A 27,052-nucleotide genomic window follows, 5' to 3' on the forward strand; every position below is an offset into this window, starting at 1 on the left:
TATGGTTGTGAATTTTTTTATCTGTGTTTGCATTAACTGAAAATATACCTGTACAGTGTAACTAGAACAACATACAATTAACAAAGACCTAGTATATCCATAGTGCCAGTTACAAGAAGAAAGTTGAATATCCTTATTATAGTATTTGAATATCAATATACCAGTGCATTAAACCTTTTAAATTAAAGAATATTAATGTATACACTAATATAACATTTAATTAAATACAGTTACAAATCAAATGTTTGTTGTCTGTCTATGCCAAATACTTTATAATCTTTGTTCAGTTCTTCACAGTAAATCATCCGTGCAGTTATTATAACAACAATCTTTCAAGGATCTCAAGGCATTACATTTGTTTAATATTAATTCTGTACTGCAAGCAGATTCTATTTGATGTCAAGGCCTATACCATCTTCAATGCTATGGTTATACCTAGCATTTGATCCCCAATAAACATTCCATTCAAATATCAGTCTTTTTGGGTTTTTTCAGCATATGTCAACAACCAAAATACATCATGTCAAGTACAGAACAGGCCACTATGTACCATTTGTTAACTGATCACATGACAAAAGAACATGGTATATAACTGAATTTTTCATCAGAAGTCATTATTCATAAATACCACAAGATCCTACATTCCTACATTAATACAGATGCTGTAACCATATGTACTTCTTTCAAGTAATTTCATTATTTTAAGAAACATAGTAACTTTGAATGTATACATACATGTGCAGCAAGGTTGTATTTTAAAAAGGTACCTCTGCTTAAATAAACTTTTACATTGGATAATCAAGCTTAATGGGATTAAAATCCTAACATTTGAAATATTTACATCATGAATTACTTTATTCATCTATAATGTAGTTCAAGAAATATCCTAAACTTTCAGTGTAAGAAAACTGATAGCATATTAGTCATAAACAATATAAGGAAGCACCCCTACAGCAAAATATACACTGCACAGTCACAGGGTAGAATAAATATATATTTCAATTAGAATTAGCTCATGGTTGTGTAGTACTGCTCATTTTCAACCATGCACAATGGCTACACTCACTATTACTCTTTAATATATCCTCACAAAACAAATGTATATTTCATAAAAATATTCACATTATAAAGAGTCTATATTGAATGCTGCCAGAATACAGAAGAAGCATTTCTCCTCTTAGATTTACATTTAAAGGTTAATCCATTCTAATTTTCTGGTTGGTCATTCTATAAATTATGCTATCATAGCCTGGATCCATATTCCACAGATTGTAGGAGATAACAATCACAGCTATCACCAGTCCAAGCATGATCCAGAAAATTATATTGAAGACAACAGCATAGTTAAAGTTGTATGCATATCCTAGGTTATATGGATTTTCAGGCTTGCTCTATAACAAGGAGAGAACAAAGGAATGAGTAAGTATTCACAATAAATCATAAATCATTCTAAAGAAACACAAGGAATATTCTAGAAGATTAATTCTAAAACAATGTGCAATTTATTCAATATAAATTTGTTCCTATTAAGTTATTGAGTATCAGTTGAAAGAATCTTCATCTTAATCCAAATTAAATTACTAAATAATCCCTGACCAGTAGCTATCTAGCACCTATATGAAAATTTCCAAGGAGGAAGTCTACAACTCCTTAGGTAGATTGTTACCCTGGTTAGTAGCTTTCATCCTTATGGATTTCATTCTAATTCAGCATTAATTTCTTTTAATTTCTGTTTTAATGTTAATTTTTTTGAATTAACATTCAGCATTAATTTCTTTTAATATCAAGCTTTTGGTAATTGTCCTACCTCTTTAACAGAGAACAGTCTGCCCCCTCATATATTGGACAGCCTCATGGGCATATCACAGTCAAATCTCCATTTAATCTTACCTTTTGAAAGTATAGTACATCCAGTTCCTCATGTGGGCTACGTTTCAGACCCCTCAATATCACCTAAACTTGCTCCAATTTTTTCCGGCCCTTTTAAAAACAAGCTGCCCCTTATGCAGTAAGCATTGCAGTAAGCAATGTCTGGTATAAACAGCACAGAAACATTATTTCCCTCTGTGATCTGGATGCAATGTTTCTATAAATGCAGCCTGATAATAATGTATTGGCCTTTTAGCAGTTGCAGCACATTGCTTACTCGCACTCAACTGGTAGACCATTAGGACTCCTAGATCTTTCTCACGTTGTCTACATGACGATGTTCCAATGAATCTGATTTGTTTCCTATCCAGATTCAGGCTTTTTACAGTATTTACCACTGCTGAATAACAATCTGTTGAAATTAGCCCAGGCCTTTTCAACAGTCAAAAAACCAAGCAGTCTTTATATGCCAGTGTAATTCATGAAATTAAGGGCATGTTTCACCTAATGAAAAATTCTATCAAAATGTTTGGAAAACAACAGATATGTTTGTATATTTTATAGGTTCATCAGTAATCTGTGATTTTAAATTATTTTTACATTTGCTTTAAACTTCACAGAAGTAATTTGGAAATCTAGTGACAAAGAATTTCAGTAAATCAAATATTTTCCTAATTTCTGAGGGTTAAAGAAAAATGCTGTAAATTATTATGTCAAATCATTAAGTCACAAAAATAGAAACGATAGACAAATTGAATAATTATTCAACTTTTGCATTATATTACTCTGAGACTCAAGTGACTATACTGAAGTGCATTTACAACTACTGTTCTTTATTCCAAGACTTATGTAGTTATGTACTGAGGGGCTAAAAATAGAATAGAATTCTTTACTGGCCAAGTGTGATTGGACACACAAGGAATTTGTCTTTGGTGCATATGCTCTCAGTGCACAAAAAATAAAATATACATTTGTCAAGAATCATGAGGTACAACATTTAATGATTGTCATAGGGATCAAATAAGCAATTAAGAAACAATCAATATTAATAAAAATCTTAAGGATACAAGCAACAAGTTACAGTCATACAGTTGTAAGTGGGTGGAAATGGATGATAGGAATGATGAGAAAAAATTGGTAGTAATAGTAGTGCAGACTTAGTAAATAGTTTGACAGCATTGAGGGAATTATTTGTTTAGCAGAGTGATGGTGTTTGGGAAAAAACTATTCTTGTGTCTAGTTGTCTTGTGTGCAGTGCTCTGTAGCGACATTTTGAGGGTAGGAGTTGAAACAGTAAAACATAAAAAATAAACAATAAAATATAAAGAACAGAGTAAACAGGTTATCATTAATACTTTGCATTTTTCTGTTTAGTTATTCCACTAAAATGCATGAGATTTTCTTACAAAATATTATCCAACTACAAAAAGAAATGCAAACGTTTGTATAACCTCTGAGGATTGTAGAATAGATCTGGATTTTCTCACAAAGGGAGCATCAAAAGTCTTCACAGTTACCACTTCTACCACTGCATTCCCACTGTACATGTTGTACATCTCATCTGCAAACTGAAAGAGCGCAAAATTCAGATTTTTCCAGCAGAAATTAGATACAAATGAGAAAAGGCACACAACTCAAATATTATAATGGAATAACAGTTGGAAGATACATTGGGGGTCTTCTAGTCCAACCCCCTGCTCAAACAGAAAACCCTATATCAAGTCTGTCAAACTGGTAGCCCTCAGACTAGGTACATCATGAGCAGGCCATGCCCACCCTGGCTCTGCAAAGTCAAAAAATATTGCAATACATCACAATCTGGACCATGACGCATTCAAGTTTGATATCCATGCCCCATACCATTTTAGATAAATAGCTGTTCAATCTTTTCTTAAAAAGCTGCAATGACAGAACACCCACAACTTCATTGATGGATTGTTCTGTCAGGAAATTTCTCCTCAGTTAGAGCTTGGTTCTCCCCTCCACGAATGGGCAGGACAAAAGTGGCGACCACAACAGAGCTACCATCACATAGCTTCAGGACAAACTGCTGCCTTATCAAGGTCTGCACATTGCTGCAGAAGCTTTCTGCAGCATGTGTATGCAGACCTCTCTAAAGCAGCAGGATAAAGAATTTCTTTAGTGGCCTCCATTTTGCCCTGCCCACAAATGGGCAGGACAAAATGGTTGCATTTCAATTGCTGCCACGCAATCCAGGGACACATGGCCTGTTCTCCTTCCATAACATCAATTCCGGATAATTTCAGTAGCTAGGTGTGGGACATAATCGATATGTGGAGATAAGGCAATGCTGCAGGGTTCCAGAAGGGTGAGATGAGGGGAGAAAGGTGGAAGGACATTGCAGCAACCTTGTAGTAAACCATAAGGGCAAAAAACCACTTCAGGCATGCTGTAATAACTTTGAAGTAGGATCATATGTTTTGGGGGTCTATCATAATTTCAAATGTTTGTTAAATGGCCTGTTGTACCTTAAGGATTACCTGGACATATGATTGAAGAATGAATTAAGACTATATCTTTATTTGGCCAACAACTATAAGCTGAAGAAAAGTTTATTTGAAAACAAACAAACAAACAGGTATCAGCAATAAAGCACTGCACAATCTATTCATACCTGTATCTATATTCTAAGTTTAAAAATGTTACACTATTTACCAGCATTTTTGCTCTACTAACCTTTTGCAGAGAGTCTGCAAGAATCTGAGAAGCATCCTTGAACTGCTGTGAATCTTCCCCATATCTTTTACCTATTTCTTCCAACCCAGAAAGTTCTAGAGAATATAGATCTGGTGAATGATCCTTGGCCAGATGTTTGTGTCTAGAAAGCTTGGGAAGCAATAGGTAAAAATCGTTAAAATAATATCAAAGTAAAAAGTTGGCATTTCAATTTTAGAAGGCAATATTTTAACTATTTTAAGTAATTGTTTTCTAGAATCTGTATCCTACAAATGCATCTATATGGGGTGGATGTTAATGGTTGATGTTAATGACAGGTGCACTGGTGCAAAATAAGCCATCATCCTTTTGTATAGCCCTCAGAGGCAAGACAGAGACCTCTTAGCAGATTGAAGCAGTTTGCCACATTCTTTGCTGATTTCTCCACTGACCTTCTGGAAAAGCAGCAAAGAAGATTGCAAATGGAATCACATGTTCACAGGATGCTTGGCAACCAGTCATAAGGACAAACAGGTTGCTAAACACGTACACTGCATGTGGTCTACAGTGCTCTACAGGATATAAAGCACCCTTTCTCAGATGGTTTTTAATTTGGACCATGTCAAAGATACCTTTATATACAAAAGATGCAAAGCTAGAATCATGGCAGCATGACATTCCACTTTAGTGAAAGTGCTGGAACATGTTGACACTTTTTATCCCATGTTCTACTTCTCCAGGAATTTATCAAGAAGCCCAGTTTAGCCAGTAAACTACACATTCTCTGTTCTTTATAATTTAAAATGATCTAAACAGATTGAATAATTGTACAGTAAAAAAATACACAGCCAACCACATAGTAGAATTTTGTTTGTAGAATTTGCTTACCAAGCTTGTGATGTCATGCAAAACTTGCAATTCTGACAGGAAGAGGAGATCAACCTATGAAATAAACATGTATATATAAAAACAAGCATACATATGAAAAAGTGAATTGAAAAAGCATTTCAATTTATAATAAAAAGACTCAAAATCAATTCAATTAATTTAGCATGGGTAGCACATGTAGGACTTACCCATATAAATGAATCACTTAATGTAAAATTGAAATAAACCGGAGCAGAGAAAAATATTATTCTGTTGGGATAAATCAGAAGGGATGATACATATTTACCATGAGCAAAGATTTAGGCTGCATTCCATAGAGCAGTGTTTCCCAACCTTTTTTGAGCCGTGGCACATTATTCACATTTACAAAATCCTGGGGAACATTGAGCGGGGTGGGGTGGGGGGGCAGGTGTGTGTGTAAAAAAGTTTGGACAAAAAATATCTCTCTTCCTCCATTTCGCTCTATTTTTCTCTCCCTCTTTCTCTCCCTTCCCTCCTCTTTCTTTCCCCTCTCTCTCCATCTCTCTTTGTTTCTCCCTTCCTTCCTCTCTTTTTTGCCCTCCTTCTGTCTCCCTCCTTCCCTCTCTGTGTCTTTCCCTCACCCTCCTTCCCCCCTCTTTCTCTCTCTCTCTTGCTTTCTCTCTCTTGCTATCTCTCTTTCTCTCTCTCTTTTGCTTTCTCTTTCTCTCCCCCCTCTCTCTCCCTCTCTCTTGCTATGTCTCTTTCTCTCTTTCTCTTTTGCATTCTCTCTTTCTCTACCCCCTCTCTCTCCTTCTTTCTCCCCCCCTCTCTCCCTCTCTCTTTCTCTCTCTCCCTCTCTTGCTATCTCTTTCTCTCTCCCCCCCTCTCCCTCTCTTGCTATCTCTTTCTCTCCCCCCTCTCTCCCTCCCTCTCTTGCTATCTCTTTCTCTCTTTCTCTCCCCCCTCTCTCCCTCTCTCTCTCTCTCCCTCTCTTGCTATATCTTTCTCTCTCTTTCTCTCCCCCCCTCTCTTCCTCTCTCTCTCTCTCTTGCTTTCTCTTTCTCTCCCCCCTCTCTCCCTCTCTCTTTCTTCCAGTAGCCGTGGGGCGACGGCAGGGTGATCAGCTGTGAGGTGGAGCTCCAGAACGGAGGCACAGACAGCGGTGGCTAGACGCCGTACATTTCTGGCGTTGCGCTGGGCATGGACGTGGGGCTTGAGCCTCCGTCCTGGTCCAGCCAGAAGGCAAGTGCCAGCCACGCAATTCCAGCATTTCCAGCCACCACCGTCGGTGCCTCTGTTCCTCTGTTCCGGAGCTCCTCCTCACAGCTGATCACCCTGACGTCGCCCCACGGCTACTGGGAGAAAGAGAGAGGGAGAGAGGGGGGAGAGAAAGAGAAAGCAAGAGAGGGGGAGAGAGAGAGGGACCACCCTGCCACCGCCCCACGGCATGGCTTCTGCCCGCTGCCGCCGCCATCACCCTCCCGCTGCGCGCCGCCCTCCCGCTGCCCTCCCACCAAGCCCCAAAGCTCACCTGCTGACAGGGAAGCTCCAGCCGGGCGGGCCGCCGCAGCTGCTGGAAAACTTGGAAGGCGCAAAGAAGCAAGCTCAGCTTCCGGTCTCATAACTTTTTTCTCTTCGCAAAAAGTTGCGAGACCAAAAGCTGAGCTTATTTCTTCGCGGCACACCTGACCATGTCTCGCGGCACACCAGTGTGCCGTGGCACACCGGTTGGGAAACACTGCCATAGAGAATAGAATAGGATTTTTTCTTAAAATTATTTGTGTCCCGATACTTAGAATACTTTTAATCTCTTCCTCAGGAATACTTAACAAATTACTCTCTGAATAGTTATTGTATTAATTTGTGCTACAGAATAACAGTTGGAAGGGATCTTTGAGGTCTTTTAGTCCAATTCTCTGCTTAGGCAGGAAACCCTATACCATTTCAAACAAGTGGTTATCCAGCCTCTTCTTAAAAACTTCCAGTGTTAGAGCATTTACAACTTCTGGAGGTAGGTTGTTCTATTGATTAATTGTTCTGTCAGGAAATTTCTCCTTAGTTCTAAGTTGCTTCTCTCCTTGATTAGTTTCTACCCATTGCTTCTTATAATACCCCCAGGTGAATTGGAGAATAGCTTATTTCCCTCTTCTTTGTGGAACACTGCTATCATGTCACTCTTAGTCCTTCTTTTCATCAAACTAGACATACCCAGTTCCAGCAACCATTCTTTATATGTTTTAGCTTCCAATTTATGCAGTTTATGCAGCCTAGAACTGTGTTGGCATTTTTGGCAACTGCACACACTGCTGCCTAAGAAAGCTAAGAATTTTTTGATCAGATATAAATTAATTCCAGATTAATATGGAGAAATGTGTATAGAAAAGAAATTAGTGGTTGAGCAAGACCCCAAAGGTAGCATTGAAGAAGATGTGCCAGAGGGAAGTAGAAAGAAAGAAGATGTGGTCAAGATAGTTGTACGGGAATCTATTACGCTACTTAAAAAGGGAGATTAAAGTCTATCACATGGAATATTAATGGAGCAAATGCCCCATCTAAGAGTAAAAAAATATTTCATTTTTTGAAGAAACGTAATTTGAATATAGTCTGTTTTCAAGAAACATATATTAAGAAACAAGACAAGAAATATTTGATAAATGAACGATTACCGTGTTTCCCCAAAAATAAGACGTACCCCGAAAGTAAGGCATGTCAGAGGTTTTGCAGAATTTGTTAATATAAGGCACCCCCAAAAAATAAGGCGTAGTGGTGGAAAAACATACGGTACTGTAATATGCTTCCTTTTTTCCTCCCCCTTCCTCCTCCATGCCTGGTTTTACTTAACCACTGCTGCTTGGTGGCTCACAGGACCTCTGCCGCTGCAGATCTTACCACTGTGTCTTCTGTTGGCCGCCGCGGGGGCAGGAGGTGCAATCTGGGCAGCGTCGGCCAAGGATCAGCGCCCTCGTTGGACCCGTCTCTTTTCGGCGCCAGCGCCGCTTGGGGCGGAGCCCTTGGTGGGCATGGGCGTGCCTCCGGATTCGGAGGCAGAAGTTAGCCCGACGGATGGCGGCTACCCGCCTGCAGCAGCAAAGGGGGACGACGTTTTGGGCTGGTCAGCGTCGGGAGCTGTTCCTCCGATGCCACCGCTGATTTCGCTGCCGCTGGGCCTCTCAGCTGTCTGGCGGCCCACGTGTCTTCTGTCGGTCGCGGCAGTGCAGCGGCGGCTGACAGAAGACATGTGGGTCGCCAAACAGCTGAGAGGCCCGGCGGCAGCGAAATCAGCAGCAGCGAAATCGGGGGTGGCATCGGAGGAGCAGCTCCCGACGCTGACCAGCCCAAACCGTTGGCCCCCTTTGCTGCTGCATTTCTGTTAAAACTATAATATCCAACCTATTATCCCTGGCTATCCTTAATACTCTATAACAGTGATGGCGAACCTATGGCAAGGGTGCCACAGGTGCCATATCTGCTGACGCACGAGCCGTTGCCCTAGCTCAGATCCAACAGGCATGCGTTTGCTGGCCAGCTGATTTTTGGCTCACACAAAGGCTCTGGAAGGGCGTTTTTAGCTTCCAGAAAACCTCTGGGGGATGGCATTTTTATCCTTCTGTGGGACCTTATCAGTCACTGGGATTCATGCAGTAGCAGGCGGTTCTGGAGGTACTCTGGTCCAATGCCATGTAGGGCTTTAAACGTCATGATCAACACTTTGAATTGTGACCGGAAACTGATCGGCAGCCAATGCAAGCCATGGAGTGTTGAAGAAATGTGGGCGAATCTTGGAAGCCCCACGATGGCTCTCGCGGCTGCGTTCTGCATGATCTGAAGTTTCCAAACACTTTTCAAAGGGAGCCCCATGTAGAGAGCGTTGCAATAATCAAACTTGGAGGTGATGAGGGCATGAGCGACTGTGAGCAATGACTCCCTGTCCAAATAGGGCCGCAACTGGTGCACCAGGCGAACCTGGGCAAACGCCCTTCTCGCCACAGCTGAAAGATGATGTTCTAATGTCAGCTGTGGATCGAGGAGGACGCCCAAATTACGAACCCTCTCTGAGGGGGTCAGTAGTTCCCCCCCCCCTCAGAGTAATGGACGGACAGATGGAATTGTCCTTGGGAGGCAAGACCCACAGCCACTCCGTCTTGTCTGGGTTGAGTTTGAGTTTGTTGACACCCATCCAGGCTCCAACAGCCTCCAGGCACCAGCACATCACTTCCACTGCTTCGTTGACTGGACATTGGGTGGAGATGTATAACTGGGTATCATCGGCGTATTGATGATACCTCACCCCATGTCCTTGGATGATCTCACCCAGCGGTTTCATGTAGATATTAAATAGCAGGGGGGAGAGGACCGATACCTGAGGCACCCTACAAGGGAGAGACCTAGAGGTCGACCTCTGACCCCCCACTAACACCGACTGTGACCGACCGGAGAGGTAGGAGGAGAACCACTGGAGAACAGTGCCTCCCACTCCCAACCCCTCCGGCCGGCGCAGAAGGATACCATGGTCGATGGTATCGAAAGCCGCTGAGAGGTCAAGAAGCACCAGGACAGAGGACAAGCCCCTGTCCTGGGCCCACCAGAGATCATCCATTAACGCGACCAAAGCAGTTTCCGTGCTGTAGCCCGGCCTGAATCCAGACTGCTGAGGACCTAGATAATCGGCTTCTTCCAAGAATCGCTGGAGTTGGAGCGCCACCACTTTCTCAACAACCTTCCCCATAAAGGGAATGTTGGAGACTGGACGGTAGTTATTAAACACGGCTGGGTCCAGGGAAGGCTTCTTGAGGAGGGGGCGCACAAGTGCCTCTTTATAAAGTGCCGGAAAGGACCCCCTCCCCAAGGAGGCGTTGACAACCTCCTGGGCCCAGCTCCGTGTCACCTCTCGGCCGTCCGAAACCAACCAAGAGGGACATGGATCCAGTAAACAGGTGCTGGAACTCACAGCTCCAATGGCTTTGTCCACTTCATCAGGTGTCACCAAGTCAAACTCCTCCCAGACTGATGGACAAAGACGTTTAGCCCCAGTCACCTCGACTGACTCATTGTCAGCCGATACTGCTATGCAATTGGAGTCAAGATCAGCCTGGACCCGAGTGACTTTATCAGCGAAAAACGAGTTAAATTCCTCGGCACTACCCTGCAAGGGCTCCCCAACTCCCCCCTGATTTAGAAGGGAGCGGGTCACCCTAAACAGAGCGGCCGGGTAGGATTCTGCTGATGCAATCAAGGTGGCATGGTATGCGCAACTTGCCGCCTTGAGCACCACTTTGCAGGTCTTAATAAAAGCTCTTACAAGTGTTCGGTCGGATTCAGACTTAATCTTCCTCCATTGCTTCTCTTGACGTCTCTTCTGGCGTTTCAACTCCCGGAGCTCCTCGTTGAACCATGGAGCTCTACGGGGTCTAGTGCCACAGAGAGGTCACAATGGCGCAATTCAGCCGAGAGCCTCCGCTGCAGCCTTGTTCCAGGCCTCAGCAAGAGACTCTGACGAGCTGTGGACGAGTGAATCTGGTAAAACCCCAAGTGCCCTCTGAAAGCCCTCAGGGTCCATCAGGCGTCTGGGGCGGAACCTCCTAATCGGTTCCGCCTCCCTGCGGGGGAGGATTGGAGCCAGGAAATCAAGCCGCAGTAGAAAATGGTCTGACCATGACAAAGGCATGTGGATGCCAAACTACTAGCTACCCAAAGAGGGGTGTAGTCAGCGCCACGGCGAGACAGCTTCTCTTGCACTCCTGCAGGGGAATGCTGAATCCCTGCTGTTTAGGGGAGCTGAACCTCCCTGAAGGGGGGTTTGAAAAAGGGGTCTTGGTCTCCTATCGTTTTGGGGGGTTGGCACACAACACGGTGGGTAGATTTGCGACCTTGACCGACAGCTGGTGAAACTACCTTGGTCGCCATAGCTGTGGCAACTACGTGCTGGAAAGATAAGATTTAAAGCATTGGAAGTCATCTGGAAGGAGAAGAAACATATGTTTTTGTGCTGGAGGTTGGGAACAATAAAAGTTTGGAGAAAAGGGTGAGCTATTATGCTGGGGGAGACCTTGATTCAGACTTTCAGAATTTTTATTTTCTGGAAGTTGAGCGAAAGAGGAAGTGGTAGCGGCCGTAATATTATTGGATTGTTTATTTGGCATTAGAATGAACTCAAAAATTCATCAAAAACTCAAGAATTTTCATCTGCGGAAGTTGGGAGTTAGGTTTGGACTTTTGGGACTATCAGAATTTAAATTTTAAAGTTGTTAGACCAAAACCGAAGAATTGGAAGTAATTGTTAGATTGTATACTGTATACTGAGAACATCTGCTGGTGAAGCTGAGGCAATATTTGGTTGGATTTGTTATTCACTGAATTTGTCCTTGATGCAATGGAACTGGGCAGATTGTTTTCTTTTTCAATAAGTGTTAAAGAGGAGCTGAAAAACTAAATAGAAAGAAAACATTTTGGATTTGAACTTTACTTGAACTTGGAAAGGGATAGAAGGAAAGAAGGATATAATCTGTTTTGGGAAATTTTGGCTTCTGGATGACACAAAGGTTAATTGGACATTTGGATAAAGCTTTTCGATATATTAATTCTGGAAGAGATGGAAGACAAGAGAGATTTATTCAAAGACATACTTAAAGACATTAAAGAGTGGAAAGAAGAAAACAGAAACAACATCATTTTTTTCTACTGAAAGTTTTAATCGATTGTAGCAAGGGAGTAGAAGAAAAGAGCTTTGAACAGCTGGAACAGAATGATCAACAGAGAAATGGAAATAGAAAAGGGTTATCAGAGGGGCACTCTCAAAAGGAACAGATTGATGAAACAGTGGTTTTTTTATCTAATGAGTTGAAAGAGGAAGGCAAGCGATTTAAAAAGACAAATGAATTAGAAAATGGTTTGATTGAAGAGGGAGTTGATCGTCATATTCTTGAAGATTTAAGCACTACGTTAAGCACTAATAAAATGGAGAATAGATGTGACCTGACACCCGGGAAAGGGCAGAGTAAGAAAGGAATTGGAATGGAAATGAAAAAATTTGGAAAGATTTTATACTTTTGTAGAAAGAGAGGGAAGAAGAAAATATTGGGTTATAAGATGATAAAAAAGAAACCTGAGGTTTGGCAAAGATGGTACCTTGAGGAGGGATGATAGATGATTAAATATGCATTAATTAAGGAATGATGTAGTTAGATTTACCTGTGTGTTACTTTAATATATATTTGAATTTATGAAACTTTACTAAAGCATAGAATTATAAAGAAATAGATAGATTATTTAAATTATTGGAATGACAAAGAATTGGGAAAGTTAATGATAATGAAGTGATAAATATTTGAATAATAATTGATTATTATATTGAATGAAATATGATTACAATATTATGATAAATGTTTAAGAATTGAAGACTTTAAATAATGGATTGATCAATTTCTATGTTGTTATAGTAATAGTTGTTTTTCCTCTGCTTTTTTCTTTTTCTTTCCCTTTCTTTTTAAGACTACAATTCTCTTTCTTTTAGTTGATAATGTCTTTTTTCTTTTGTAAGAGTTTTGGAGAATACATAAGAAGGAGTAGGCAGGATGGCATACCTGAAAGTAAAAGGACAATGATATTAATCTATCAATATCCTCCCAGCTGCGTGTCAAAAGCCCTGCCTGTGCTGCTTGAGGAGGTCGCCAGGTTGGCGGTGGGGTTCCCCAGACTTATTGTCTTGGGAGACTTTAACCTACCATCGCTTGGTGAAACCTCTGGGCTAGCGCAGGAGTTCATGGCCACCATGACAGCCATGGACCTGACTCAAGTAGTACAGGGTCCGACTCACAAGGGGGGACACGCACCTGACATGGTATTCTTCTCTGAGCAATTGAGTAATGGTCTGAGACTAAGGGGCTTAGAAGTGTTGCCTTTGTCATGGTCAGACCATTTTCTACTGCGGCTTGACTTGCTGGCTCCAATCCTCCCCCGCAGGGAGGCGGAACCAACTAGATGGTTCCACCCCAAACACCTGATGGACCCAGAGGGCTTTCAAAGGGCGCTTGGGGTTATACCAGATGCACTCAATCGTCCACAGTTCGGCAGAGTCTCTTGCCGTGGCCTGAATAAGGCTGCAACGGAGGCTGTTGATTGGATTGTGCCATTGCAGACTCTCTGTGGCACTAGACCCAAGAAAGCTCATTGGTTTACTGAGGAGCTCCGGGAGTTGAAACGCCAGAAGAGACGTCTAGAGAAGCGATGGAGGAAGAGTAAGTCCGAATCCGAACACTTGTAAGAGCTCACATTAAGACTTACAAAGTGGCGCTCAAGGCGGCAAGATGCCGCCTTGATTGCATCAGTGGAATCTTGCCCGGCCGCTCTGTTTAGGTTGACCCACTCCCTTCTTAACCAGGGGGATATTGGGGAGCCCTTGCAGAGTAGTGCCGAGGATTTTAACACATTTTTCACTGATAAAGTCGTTCGGATCTGGGCGGACCTTGACTCCGATTGGATAACAGAGTCGATTGACGAGTCAGTCAAGGTGACTGGGACCCGTCGTTGTCCATCTGTCTGGGAAGAGTTTGATCTGGTGACACCTGATGAAGTGGACAAGGCCATTGGAGCTGTGAGTTCCACCACCTGTTTGCTGGATCCGTGTCCCTCCTGGCTGGTCTCAGCCAGCAGGGAGGTGACACGTAGCTGGGTCCAGGAGATTGTCAACGCTTCTTTGGGAAGGGGGTACTTTCCGGATCCCTACAAGGAGGCACTTGTGCGCCCCCTCCTCAAGAAGCTTTCCCTGGACCCAGCCATTCTCAACAACTATTGTCCAGTCTCCAACCTTCCCTTTATGGGGAAGTTTGTTGAGAAGGTGGTAGTGCTTCAGCTCCAGCAGTCCTTGGAAGAAGCAGATTATCTAGGCCCTCAGCAGTCGGGTTTCAGGCCCAGCTACAGCATGAAAACTGCTTTGGTCGCATTGATGGATGATCAATGAAGGGAAGAGCCTTCTCTGTGGCGACCCCGACACTCTGGAACCAGCTCCCCCCGGAGATTTGAATTGCCCCCACCCTTCTTGCCTTTCGTAAACTCCTCAAAACCCACCTCTGCCCTCAGGCATGGGGGAATTGAGACACCTCCCCCAGGCCTATACAGTTTATGCATGGTATGCTTGTGTGTGTCTTGCTTTTAATAAGGGGTTTTAGTTACTTTTAAATATTAGATTTGTTGAATATTGTTTCATTATTGTTGTGAGCCGCCCCGAATCTACGGAGAGGGTTGGCATACAAATCTATTAAATAATAATAATAATAATAATAATAATAATAATAATAATCATCATCATCATCATCATCATCATCTCTGGCGGGCCCGGGACAGGGGTTTATCCTCTGTCCTGGTGCTTCTTGACCTCTCAGCAGCTTTCAATACCATTGACCATGGTATTCTTGTGTTCCGGCCGGAGGGGTTGGGAGTGGGAGGCACTGTCCTTCAGTGGTTCCCCTCCTACCTTTCCGGTCGGTTGCAGTCGGTGTTAGTTGGGGGTTAAAGGTTGACCTCTAGGTCTCTCCCTTGTGGGTGCCTCAGGGGTCAGTCCTCTCCCCCCTGCTATTTAATATCTACATGAAACTGCTGGGTGAGATCATCCACCAGCATGAGGTGAGGTATCATCAGTATGCTGATGATACCCAGCTGTATATCTCCATCCCATGTCCAGTCAACGAAACAGTGGAAGTGATGTGCTGGTGCCTGGGGGCTGTTAGGGTCTGGATGGGTGTCAACAGATTCAAACTCAACCCCCTCAACCTTTTGCCTCCCAAGGACAATTCCATCTGTCCGTCCATTACTCTGGGGGGGGGATTACTGACCCCCTCAGAGAGGGTCCACAACTTGGACGTCCTCCTTGATTGACAGCTAACGTTAGAGAACCATCTTTCGGCTGTGGCAAAGGGGGCGTTTGCCCAGGTTTGCCCGGCCCTACCTGGACTGGGAGCCACTGCTCACAGTCACTTATGCCCTCATCACCTCGAGATTTGACTACTGTAATGCTCTCTACATGGGGCTGCCTTTGAAAAGTGTTCGGAAACTTCAGATCGTGCAGAATGCAGCTGCGAGAGCAATTATGGGCTTTCCCAGATATGCCCATGTCACACCAACACTCCGCAGTCTGCACTGGTTGCCAATCGGTTTCCGGTCACAATTCAAAGGGTTGGTTATGACCTATGAAGCCCTTCATGGTATCGGAGCAGAATACCTCTGGGATCACCTTCTGCCGCACAAATCCCAGTGACCGATTAGGTCCCAGAGTTGGCCTTCTCCGGGTCCTGTCGACGAAACAATGTTGTCTGGTGGGACCAAGGGGAAGAGCTTTCTCTGTGGTGGCCCCAACCCTCTGGAATCAACTCCCCCCGGAGATCAGGACTGCCCCCACCATCCTTGCCTTTCGCAAACTCCTTAAAACCCACCTTTGCCATCAGGCATGGAGAAATTGATTCCCCTGGGCCATTCCGTGTTATGTATGGTTTGTCTGGGATATATGACTGTTTTTTATATTCCCTGCTGTTCTGTTCGGGTCTGTGAGACCCGAAATCAAAGTTTGAGACTCTATAAAAATTTTTCCCTGCATATCTGAAACTTGAAATTTCATGACTTTTCATCATTTCATGAGTTCTCTCTATGAGAATTTTTTTTGGGGGTGGGGGTGGGGGTTTTCTTTCTTGCTGAAAAAAAAAAAGTCACACTTGTTCTGTTCCCGGGTCACCCTGACCCGGACCGAAAACTCTTCATTTGAAGTGCTTATGTTTGGTCAATTTGAAAACTTTTTTCACTTGGAAAGTAGTCTGAACATTTATGCACACAATGATATGAAAATTGAACTGAAAATATTTTTGCATATTGCTTTATTTTGATTATAAAAGGCAGACCTCCCTCCGTTTTTGTGAATTTTTTTTCAATTTATAGATTAGCTTGCAAAATGTGTTCAATTTTACTAAAGTTGGTGTGGGATTGGTAGTTTGAACATTTCTGAATATAAGAAAAATATAAATGAACTGAAAGAAATGATTCTTATTGGTTTTTTAAAATCAGAAATACCCCCCCCACACACACACACACCTTGGCTGCTTGCAAACATTTTCACTTTATATTTTTTTTATGCTCCAAATCCGAAATATTTTTAATATCTTATGCATTCATTTACTCAATTTAACATTGCTGCTCATCAAAACAATATTTTTGGGGTGGGAGCTAATTTCTTTCTGGGCAAAATGATTTTTTTTAGGTACTTGAATTTGGTCCTTTTGAAAACTTTTTCCACTGGGAAACTAGTTTGAACATTTATGAACGTAATGATATAAAAATTGAACTGAAAAAAGTGAGGCTTATATTTTTATTTTGATCAAAAAACCCTCCCCCCCATTTTTTCTGAATTTCGTGTCAATTTATATTTTTTTAGGCTACAAATCTCTAAAGAATTTCCCCCCCAAAGTTTTGATATACTAAATTGAACAATCCTGAACATAAGAAAAATAGAAATGAACTGAAAAAAAATGATTCTTATTTGTTTATTTTTGCCACAAAAGGGCCACCCCACCCCCCTCGGCCTTGCTGTGTGCCATTATTTTCACTTTATGTACATATTTGGCTAGAAATATTTGGAATATCCTTTTGAAAAGCAAGCACATTGTAGCCAGACAACTAATTTTATGAAAGAAATCCATTTTACTAAAAACAAGTATGTAAGTTTGAAATTAACAGCATAATTTTTATATAAATTGAAATAATTGAACACCGGGGGGGGGGGGGGAGAGACTTTTATGTGCAAAATAAACAAAGATGCATCAATTTTTCCAGTTCAATTTTCATATCATTATGTTCAGAAATGTTCAAGCTACCAATCCCACACCAACTTTAGTAAAATAGAACGCATTTTGCAAGCAAACCTATCCATAGATTTCACAAAAACAGGGGGGGGGGCGCATTCTATCAGCAAAATAAACCAATAAGCATTACTTTTTTCATTTCAATTTTCATTTCAATGTGTGCAGAAATGTTCAAACTTGTTTCCAAGTGAAAAAAGCTTTCAAAAAGACCAAATATAAGTACCTAAAATGAACAATTTGCGGTCCGGGTCAAATAGACCCAGGGACATAACATTAGGGTGTTTGGGTCTTTTGGAAAAAGTTTACCTACACTTGTACTCTCCGGGTCTTTTTGACCCGAAACAAAAATAATTCTTTTAGGTACAGTGATCCCCCGGGTATTGCGAGCCCGATCATTGCGAAATGGCTAAATGGCGATTTTTGAACCCGGAAGTAAAAACACCATCTGCGCATGCGTGCCCTTTTTTTCTATGGGCACGCATGCGTAGATGGCGCCGGGCAGATCAGCTGCTGGGCGGCTTCCCTGGGTCTTCCCCCTCTTGCTGGCGGGAGGGCGAAGCCCCCCCAGCACCCGCTCGCCCGCCTGGCCACCCGCCGTTCGCCGCTCGCCCGCCCTTCGCCCGGCCACCCGCCGTTCGCCCGGCTCGCCCGCCGTTCGCCCGGCTCGCCCGCCGTTCGCCCGGCTCGCCCGCCGTTCGCCCGGCTCGCCCGCCGTTCGCCCGGCTCGCCCTCCGTTCGCCCGCCCTTTGCCCGGCCACCCGCCGTTCGCCCGGCTCGCCCGCCGCTCGCCCGCCCTTCGCCCGGCCACCCGGGTTCGTTTGGCTTCGGGACATGCCGGCGGCGACGTTTTAAAACAGCCGCGCGGCTTCCCAACTGAGTCCCGAAGTTCGCCTTTGACTTCGGGACTCAGTTGGGAAGCCGCACGGCTGTTTTAAAACGTCACCGCTGGCATGTCCCGAAGCCAAACAAACCCGGGTGGCCGGGCGAGCAGCGAGCGAACGGCGGGTGGCTGGGCGAAGGGCGGGCGAGCGGCGGGCGCGGCAGCAGCGAGGAGTTTGTGTGGGCGGGGGGGGAAACCCCAATCTTCGGCTCCTCGCTGCTGGGAAGTAAAAACACCATCTGCGCATGCGCAGATGGTGTTTTTACTTCCGCAGCGCTACTTCGCGCAAAACCGATCATTGCGAGGGGTCCTGGAACGGAACCCTCGCAATGATCGTGGGATCACTGTACTTGAATTTGGTCTTTTTGAAAACTTTTCTCACTGGGAAACAAGTTTGAACATTTCTGAACATAATGATATCAAAATTGAACTGAAAAAATTGATACTGAAAAAATTAAAACAGTGGGGGGGGAGGCTTTTATGTGCAAAATAAACAAATATGCATCAATTTTCCAGTTCAATTTTCATATCATCATGTTCAGAAATGTTCAAGCTACCAATCCCACACCAAGTTTAGTAAAATAGAATGCATTTTGCAAGCAAAACTATCCATAAATTGAAAAATATTTCACAAAAACGGGGGATGCACGCATTCTATCAGCAAAATAAACCAATAAGCATTTCAATTTTCATTTCAATGTGTGCAGAAATGTTCAAACTTGTTTCTAAGTGAAAAAAGCTTTCAAAAAGACCAAATATAAGTACCTAAAATGATCAATTTGCGGTCCGGGTCAAACAGACCCGGGAACATAACATTAGGGAGTTTTATCGAACAGAACAGCAGGGTTAAGGGTTTTAACAGGTTTTTTTAATCATTGGATTTGTACTGTGTTTTGCTGTTGTGAGCCACTCAGAGTCTCCCGAGAGGGGCGGCATACAAATCTAAGAAATCTAATCTAATCTAATAAGGTTTAAAGGAAGTTGAGGCTGAACTCAATTAGAAGAAAATTAGATATCTAGATGACAAAATTAGAGGTCAAGGATGGGGGGGCTTGATGAATACTGGAAGTAATTGGGAACTAATAATTTTGGGGAGGGGGCAATTATAATCCTCAGAAAATTCATAGTCACCTCCTCTTCATCTCCCACAAGCAAAACTTCGCTATGAAGGGATGGGGTGGGGAATGAGGCTCTGAATATAATCTGTATTATATTATATGAATGAGTCTTGCCTTACCTCATTATTTCTGCTTAATGAGTTGAGGGGAAGGGAAGCAAGAATGGAGTTATCCTGGAAAAGTCTGTTCCGAAGCTGCCGCAATGTGACTGAAAGATCTTCAAATACAGAATTTGCTTTTCCCACCATATAAACTCTCTGAAAGAACCATCATTATGCATTATAAACTTGCACTGTTATAAGAGTTTTCAACTAATTTTCCTAATATTGAAAGTTCTAAGAAAAATCTCTACATTTAAAAGAATTTAGTAGTCATAATTTTTGATGCTTTTATAAAAAAAATAATATGGAACTTACTTCTTCACTAGGAGCTAGTTGGACAACTACTGGGGTTTCCTCAGAAAATAAAGTATGTATTGCATTTGCAACCCCATCTAGGCTGAGGGGAACTGCCTAAAATAAAAGAAATGCTAGTAAATTTAAAAAAATGAAATTTATAGAGAACAGGAAAACAATAATTTTCAACATACTGTACATTATTATTTTTGTATGGGTAGTCCTTGACTTACCACCACAATTGAGCCCAAAAGTTATGTTGTTAAGTGAGAAATTTATTCAGTGAATTTTGCCCCATTTTACAACTTTTCTCACCACATTTGATAAGTGAATTACTGTGGTTTATATTAATTACATAGTTGTTAAATGCATCTGGTTTCTCCATTGATTTTGCTTGTCAGAAGCTCTCAAAAGGGGACCATAGGACTACAGGACACTGATCATCATAAATGTGAGTCAACTGTCAAGCATCGGAGTGTAAATCACGTGACCATGAGTGTTGTCCACCTCTGGTCATATCAGATTCTGAGGAGGATGAGCCAGGCCCCTACCCTGGGCAAGTGGGGCTGCCAGCTGATGCAGAATGAGAGTGAGAGTGAAAGTGACTTGAGTGAACCTGAGGAACCACCAGAGCGGGTTGATATAACAATGGGGGAGTGGTCTCAGTCGGAGATGAGGAAGACATTAGAGTGGACAATCTATTATTAGATGCTAGATATAAGAGATTTCTGAGAAGGCATCAGGACTTGCATAGTAAAAGGAAATAATCTTATAGCTTTACCTCTTTGGAGTGTGATGTCACTTCCAGACAATATAAAAGCAAAGGATTTGGGTGTGGGGTTTCAACGCCATTCGTGGAAGAGGTGTTCGAGTGGGGTGTGTGTGCGCCTGAAAAAGGCTTCTAAAGCATGATTCCTGCCTTACTAAAATACATTCTTAGCTGGATGATGTTTGGTGTGAAAAAGTGTAAAAAAAGTCCTAAGTCACTTTTTTCAGGGTCGTTGTAACTTTCAAAAGTTATTAAATAAACTGTTGTAAGTCAAGGACTACCTGTATTGTCTCACGGAAAACAAAAATTGACACGAAATATATTTATGAAGAGTTTTAATTGCATATAGCTACTAACTTCCCCCAAAATAAAAAAACCTGTAGTTCTAAAAAATAATGGGTTACCTTACAGAGACTAGAATTCATAAAGCTGTAATTATCTGAAGTAAGGAGAGTAAACATTAGTTATATTTTCAATTAGGGCCATTTTAGGATCTTTTAAGATCAGACAAACATTACTTTCATGGAAAATATTGAAGATTTCAGAATCTTGAAGGAACTTATTGTGATGAAACTGAAGAATAAACAATAAGAAATAATGCATATACAAATAAGGTAATACAAATTAAAATATACAGTACTAACGTTCAGATTAAAGTGGATACAAATTATAGAAAAATCATGCCCAAATTACATAAACCAGTGTTTTTTTTATGAAGCTTTACTTTCTAATTATATAGATCTTTCCATTTCAGAGGTAATTATTATTCTATAATCTAAAAATATCCATTTTAAAAGAAGACAGTAAAACTTTATTCAAATAAAAAAATATTATTTAAATTGGCCTTAGCTCGTATATATCTTCTGTCTAGCTTTCTTTTGTTTGATTTATTGCATAGTCAATAGAGGATTTTCTAAAGTTTCTTAACTACAGTTCCTATCCCCTGCTCCCAATGAGTAAGTTTGCTGGGGTTCCTGGAAACTGCAAAACATCTGGAGGGCCCTAGGTTGTCCAACCTCAATATCTTATATTTCCATGTGCTAGATTCATTTTTAACTTCAGAATATAAATGGCATACATTCCCAGTACACGAATAATTTATTCATGTGGGAAGAAAAAGAAAGCAAAAACACGTTAATTATTAAGATTAAGAAAAAAAACCTTTCTGCTACAGTTGTGGATATAAGAAGGGAAATTTTCTGTATTCTCCCTCAGATGGAAAGCTTTACCAGTACATCATTTTCATACACAATTTTCTAGAAACAACTGCTATATAAATTTACTGAAATACAAACATAATAAATGTTCCAAGAAAAAAAAGGTCAGTATCTTCTATGTGACTACCAAAATTTACATTGTTTCTCTACTACACCAACTCATAACGAAAGCATGCAGTCTCGAAATCATACTTCCTCGTTCTATATGGAAGTTTTGCTACCAATACACTAGAATTTATAACATACTTACATTTTCAATTGGGTAAGATACTCCATTCTTAGGCATTGTTAGCTTGTCTATCCCTGTTACAGTAACAAGAACAGTAGCTCGTGGACGACGAAATAGATCACCTACTGCTAAGCCAGGCCAAGAGAGATCCTGTAACAATGCAATTTTTCTTTTATAATTTTTTTTATATTTTTCAAAAAAATGTTGTATGTGAATTTATGTATAACTTAATATGGGGCATTATAAACTATATTAATGAATTCATTACACTATTTAAATGAAAAGAACAGATGCAATTCTATTCATCAATTCATGATTTGGATAAATATGTTGGACACAGGAACTCTTTCCAGAGCACAATACCATAGTCTTTCAAGACTGAAGGTTGCCAGTGATGTTGGACATATTGGTAATTATAAATAAATGTATAATCTGATTTTGAATTTCCCTAGATCAGGGTAAGCAAAGTTGGTTCTTCTATGACATGTGGATTTCAACTCCCAGAATTCCTGAGCTAGCATTATTGGCTCAGGAATTCTGGGAGTTGAAGTCCACAAGTCATAGAAGAGTCAACTTTGCCTTCCCTTGTGATAGCACCGGAACACAGATCTTCAACATTTAAAAAAACAAAAGGCAAGGAATATTGTGGCTGAAGAGATATACAGTAATGAGTCACATACTTCCTCAATAGAGAAGCCCATGGATAAGGCTGCCACATCTGCGATCCGTTCTCCAGGAATTGGCCAATTTCCTTCTCGAAATATAACAGATTCAGGAGTTCTTAATACACTGAATTCATTGGCAGAAACAACTGAAATAAGAATGCAATATGATAAAGTCATTTCCACAAACAAATAAGGAAGAACAGGTAGCCCTCAACTTACAACCATTTGTTAAATGACCATCTGAAGTTGCAACAGCACTGAAAAAAGTGATTTATAACTGTTTTTCTTACTTGCAACCATTGCAACATAGTCACGCAATCAAAATTGGATACCAGGGCAATTGGTTTATATTTATTATGGTTGCAGTGTCCTGAAGTCATCTGATCACTTTTTGTAACTTCTGACAAACAAAATCAATGGGGAAGCCAGATAATTTTACAACTGTGTTACTAGCTTTATTTAATAACTGTGGCAATAAAAGTCATAAATTGGAGCAAAACTCACTTAACTGTCTTGCTTAGTAACAGAAATGTTAGGCTCAATTGTGGTCATAAATCATAAATTTACATAAGTTCGTTCAACTCAGGCTACTGAGTACATAGCACTTGGATACAGTGCCGTTAAAAGAATAATACCTACTGGAAATTTTTATTTACAGTATTTTATATCTGCATACATTTAAACTATTTGAGAGAACAATAACCATTGTTCAACTGTTCAAAAATGCTAGTACAGCATTCTGATGCAGGAAAAGACAAGATCTCTGGTTACAGTAAACATGTTATGATTTTAAATAATCTATGGACAAGATGTTCCTGAATCTGTACTAAAGTAGCAGAATGCACCCATATATGTAAACATACTGAATGACCAGTTAGCAAGTGGTTTCTACATGATTCTGAGCAGAGCCTGGTTACAAGAGGTATGCCACAAGGGTCTGTTCTGGGTCCTATTCTTTTTAATATCTTTGTGAATGACATATGAAGGTTTGCCTATTTGCCGATGACTGTAAAGTGTGCAATAGGGTTGATATTCCTGGAGGTGTCTGTAATATAGCAAATGATTTAGCTTTACTAGATAAATGGTCAAAGCAATGGCAACTGCAGTTTAATGTTTCCAAATGTAAAATAATGCACTTGGGCAAAAGGAATCCTCAATCTGAGTATTGTGTTGGCAGTTCTGTGCTAGCAAAAACTTCAGAAGAGAAGGATTTAGGGGTAGTGATTTCTGACAGTCTCAAAATGGGTGAACAGTGCAGTCAGGCAGTAGGGAAAGCAAGTAGAATGCTTGGTTGCATAGCTAGAGGTTTAACAAGCAGGAAGAGGGAGATTGTGATCCCACTATATAGAACGCTGGTGAGACCACATTTGGAATACTGTGTTCAGTTCTGGAGATCTCACCTACAAAAAGATATTGATAAAATTGAGCAGGTCCAAAGACAGACTACAAAATGGTGGAAGGTCTTAAGCATAAAACCTATCAGGAAACTTAATGAACTCAATCTGTATAGTCTGGAGGACAGAAGAGAAAGGGGGTACATGATCGAAACATTTAAATATGTTAAAGGGTTAAATAAGGTTCAAGAGGGAAGTGTTTTTAATAGAAAAGTGAACACAAGAACAAGGGGGCACAATCTGAGGTTAGTTGGGGGAAAGTTCAGAAGCAACATGAGAAAATATTATTTTACTGAAAAAGTAGTAGATGATTGGAACAAACTTCCAGCAGATGTGGTTGGTAAATCCACAGTAACTGAATTTAAACATGCCTGGGATAAACATATATCCATCCTAAGATAAAATACAGGAAATAGTATAAGGGCAGAGCAGATGGACCATGAGGTCTTTTCTAAGTAGCATAGAATCATATCTAAGTAGCATAATTATAGATTTTTTTAAAAAAAGATTTATTCTAAAGCACTTCCATTAAGTTCATTAGAAAATGCCATTGACCACAACCATTTTAATCCTCTGCAAAAAAAGTACAAATAGGTTAAGATAGACAAAACTTAGAGAATCTTCTAATATTTGTTCAAGAATTTTAGTTCTATATTGGCAATTTAAAGGCTAATTTATAAACTTCAGTGGGCAAGATTTGGCCCAAACCTCAGTTTTCTTATTCTTGTTAACCTGCTGTGAAAGTAAAATGGATCTTCCTTCAGAATCATGTTTTACTCCACACAATTGATATAATTAAGTATTTATTTAGTTATTTGATTTGTGTGCCGCCCCTCTCCAAAAACTCAGGGCGCCTCACAACAACAGAAACTATCCAAATACAAAATTAAAACAATTTAAAACCCATTAAGATAAGAACAATCATACATCTCATACAAACCATACATAAAGCGGAAATGGCCCAGGGGAATCAATTTCCCCATGCCTGACGACAGAGGTGAGTTTTAAGGAGTTTGCGAAAGGCAAGGAGAGTGGGGGCAGTCCTAATCTCTGGGGGGAAGTTGATTCCAGAGGGTCGGGGCCGCCACAGAGAAGGCTCTTCCCCTGGGTCCCGCCAGATGACATTGTTTCGTCGACGGGACCCGGAGAGGGCCAACTGTGTGGGACCTAACCGGTCGCTGGGATTCGTGCGGCAGAAGGTGGTCCCAGAGATATTCTGATCTGATGCCATGAAGGGCTTTATATGTCATAACCAACACTTTGAATTGTGACCGGAAACTGATCGGCAACCAATGCAGACTGCAAAGTGTTGGTGTAACATAGGCATACCTAAGGAAGCCCATGATTGCTCTCGCAGCTGCATTCTGCACGATCTGAAGTTTCTGAACACTCTTCAAAGGTAGCCCCATGCATTACAGTATTCGAACCTCGAGGTGATAAGTGCATGAGTGACTGTGAGCAGTGACTCACGGTCCAGGGAGGGCTGCAACTGGTGCACCAGGAGAACCTGGGCAAACGCCCCCCTCGCCACAGCTGAAAGATAGTTCTTTAATGTGAGCTGTGGATCGAGGAGGACGCCCAAGTTGCGGACCCTCTCTGAGGAGGTCAATAATTCCCCCCTTAGGGTAATGATGGAAAACCACTCCTCTCCATCTTAGCAGGGTTGAGTTTGAGTCTGTTGACACCCATCCAGACCTTAACAGCCTCCAGGCATGGGCACATCACTTCCACTGCTTCCTTGACTGGACATGTTAACCTTGGAGAGAGGTCAAAACCACACCCAAGGCTGTATTTAAGCAGAATATGTATTGACAATAAACACATAGGATTCTATAATACTAATTTACACCAACAGCACAGCATGAGTAAATATTAGCTAACCAATATATTATTTGAATTTGTAATGTACAACAAAGGTTCCATTTCAGAGTGTCCACAAAAAAATAATCAGTAAACCGGGAGTCTGAATTCCAGTCCCATTTCAGTCTCTTAAAAGAAACTTCAGCTTGCTAAACTATTTTAAGGTTTCAGAAAAGATAATCCCAGATTATTCACATTTAATTGGTTAACTTAAAACATTGTTGTCTTCTAGCATAGTATAAGAACAATTAATCCAACCAAGGGAAACAACTGTATTTGCTTTCTGAGTTGTATCTTAATTCAGAATTTATTTTTAAACTTGATTTTGGGGGGAAATTATAATTTAAATCTTGATCAGAATAATTTCAGAATGCTGTGTATAGTCCATAAGAATCAGTTTGGTTTGATAGCTTTAAAAAAAGAGCCATCTCTCAATGGATGGGTATCAGTACGGAATTTTCCCCTCAAGTGGTTGGCACTCAAAACTGAAACTAGGGAAACTGGGAAAGGGATACAGTCTATGGTTGCAAAGAAATGCATGAAGCAGCAGCTAAGGACAAATCAACAGCACCCATTTTCATCTGAATTAAACAAATTAATAAAGTCAGCATGACATACAGTTTATTGACAATAATTTAACCCAACGCCAAACAACTGCATAATTTAGAGCAGCAATATTACCACGGCAAAGCAATCCTACTGTAACATCCGTCGCCGCCGTAACAGCCACCTTCCTCAGCCAGGCCCTCCAGCAGGAACCACAACTCCCATCGTCTCCTGCCATCAACTCTGGAGATGACAACTCAGAAAAACTGTCTCCTTCGGCTATAGGACTCCGAGTTTTCGCTACAATCCTCCGCTGGGCCTCCCCCAAAACCCTGTGACGCTTCGCATTGCTGCAGCCCGGCCTTGCCTTCTCACCGGTTCCCATGACTGACAGGAGGTTCTCAAACCATGCTCGCCCTCTCCCCTTTCCATCCACATCCAGCGGTTGACCTTCCGCCTTTCAGTTTTCCCCCTTGCCCGGAGGGCGACTAAGTCGGACTAAGCTTTGCGGGCCCGCCTCCTCCAGTTCCGATGAAAATAAGCCTGGAACCTTACCTGCCAGAAGCACCGAAGCGACCCACAGCACTCCGCACCGAGGCACCATCATCGCCCTCACTTCTGCCCCGACCGCCGTTCCAGTCAGGATCAAGAAAAAGCATCCGGCGCTCAGATGACGAATGTCCCGCCTTTCGTCGTAATTGACCTCATTATCAACCACTCAGAAATCTTATATCGTGAAGGCAGC

The 27,052-nt window shown here is 41.6% G+C and overlaps 1 protein-coding gene across 1 annotated transcript; it reads right to left on the minus strand.

Annotated features, from left to right (window-relative positions):
- Nucleotides 1-27,052, minus strand: ATP6AP2 (ATPase H+ transporting accessory protein 2). Its single transcript, XM_070750539.1, has 9 exons — nt 26,863-27,052; nt 22,523-22,653; nt 21,864-21,992; nt 19,649-19,744; nt 19,352-19,489; nt 5,434-5,487; nt 4,567-4,716; nt 3,321-3,437; nt 1-1,391 (listed from the first exon to the last, which is right to left on the minus strand). Exons 1-9 carry the CDS (start codon nt 26,912-26,914, stop codon nt 1,197-1,199), a joined length of 1,062 nt encoding a protein of 353 aa, XP_070606640.1. The 5' UTR covers nt 26,915-27,052; the 3' UTR covers nt 1-1,196.

Source organism: Erythrolamprus reginae, chromosome 4, assembly GCF_031021105.1.
Source record: "Erythrolamprus reginae isolate rEryReg1 chromosome 4, rEryReg1.hap1, whole genome shotgun sequence".
In the NCBI taxonomy this organism is placed as follows: Eukaryota; Metazoa; Chordata; class Lepidosauria; order Squamata; family Dipsadidae; genus Erythrolamprus; species Erythrolamprus reginae.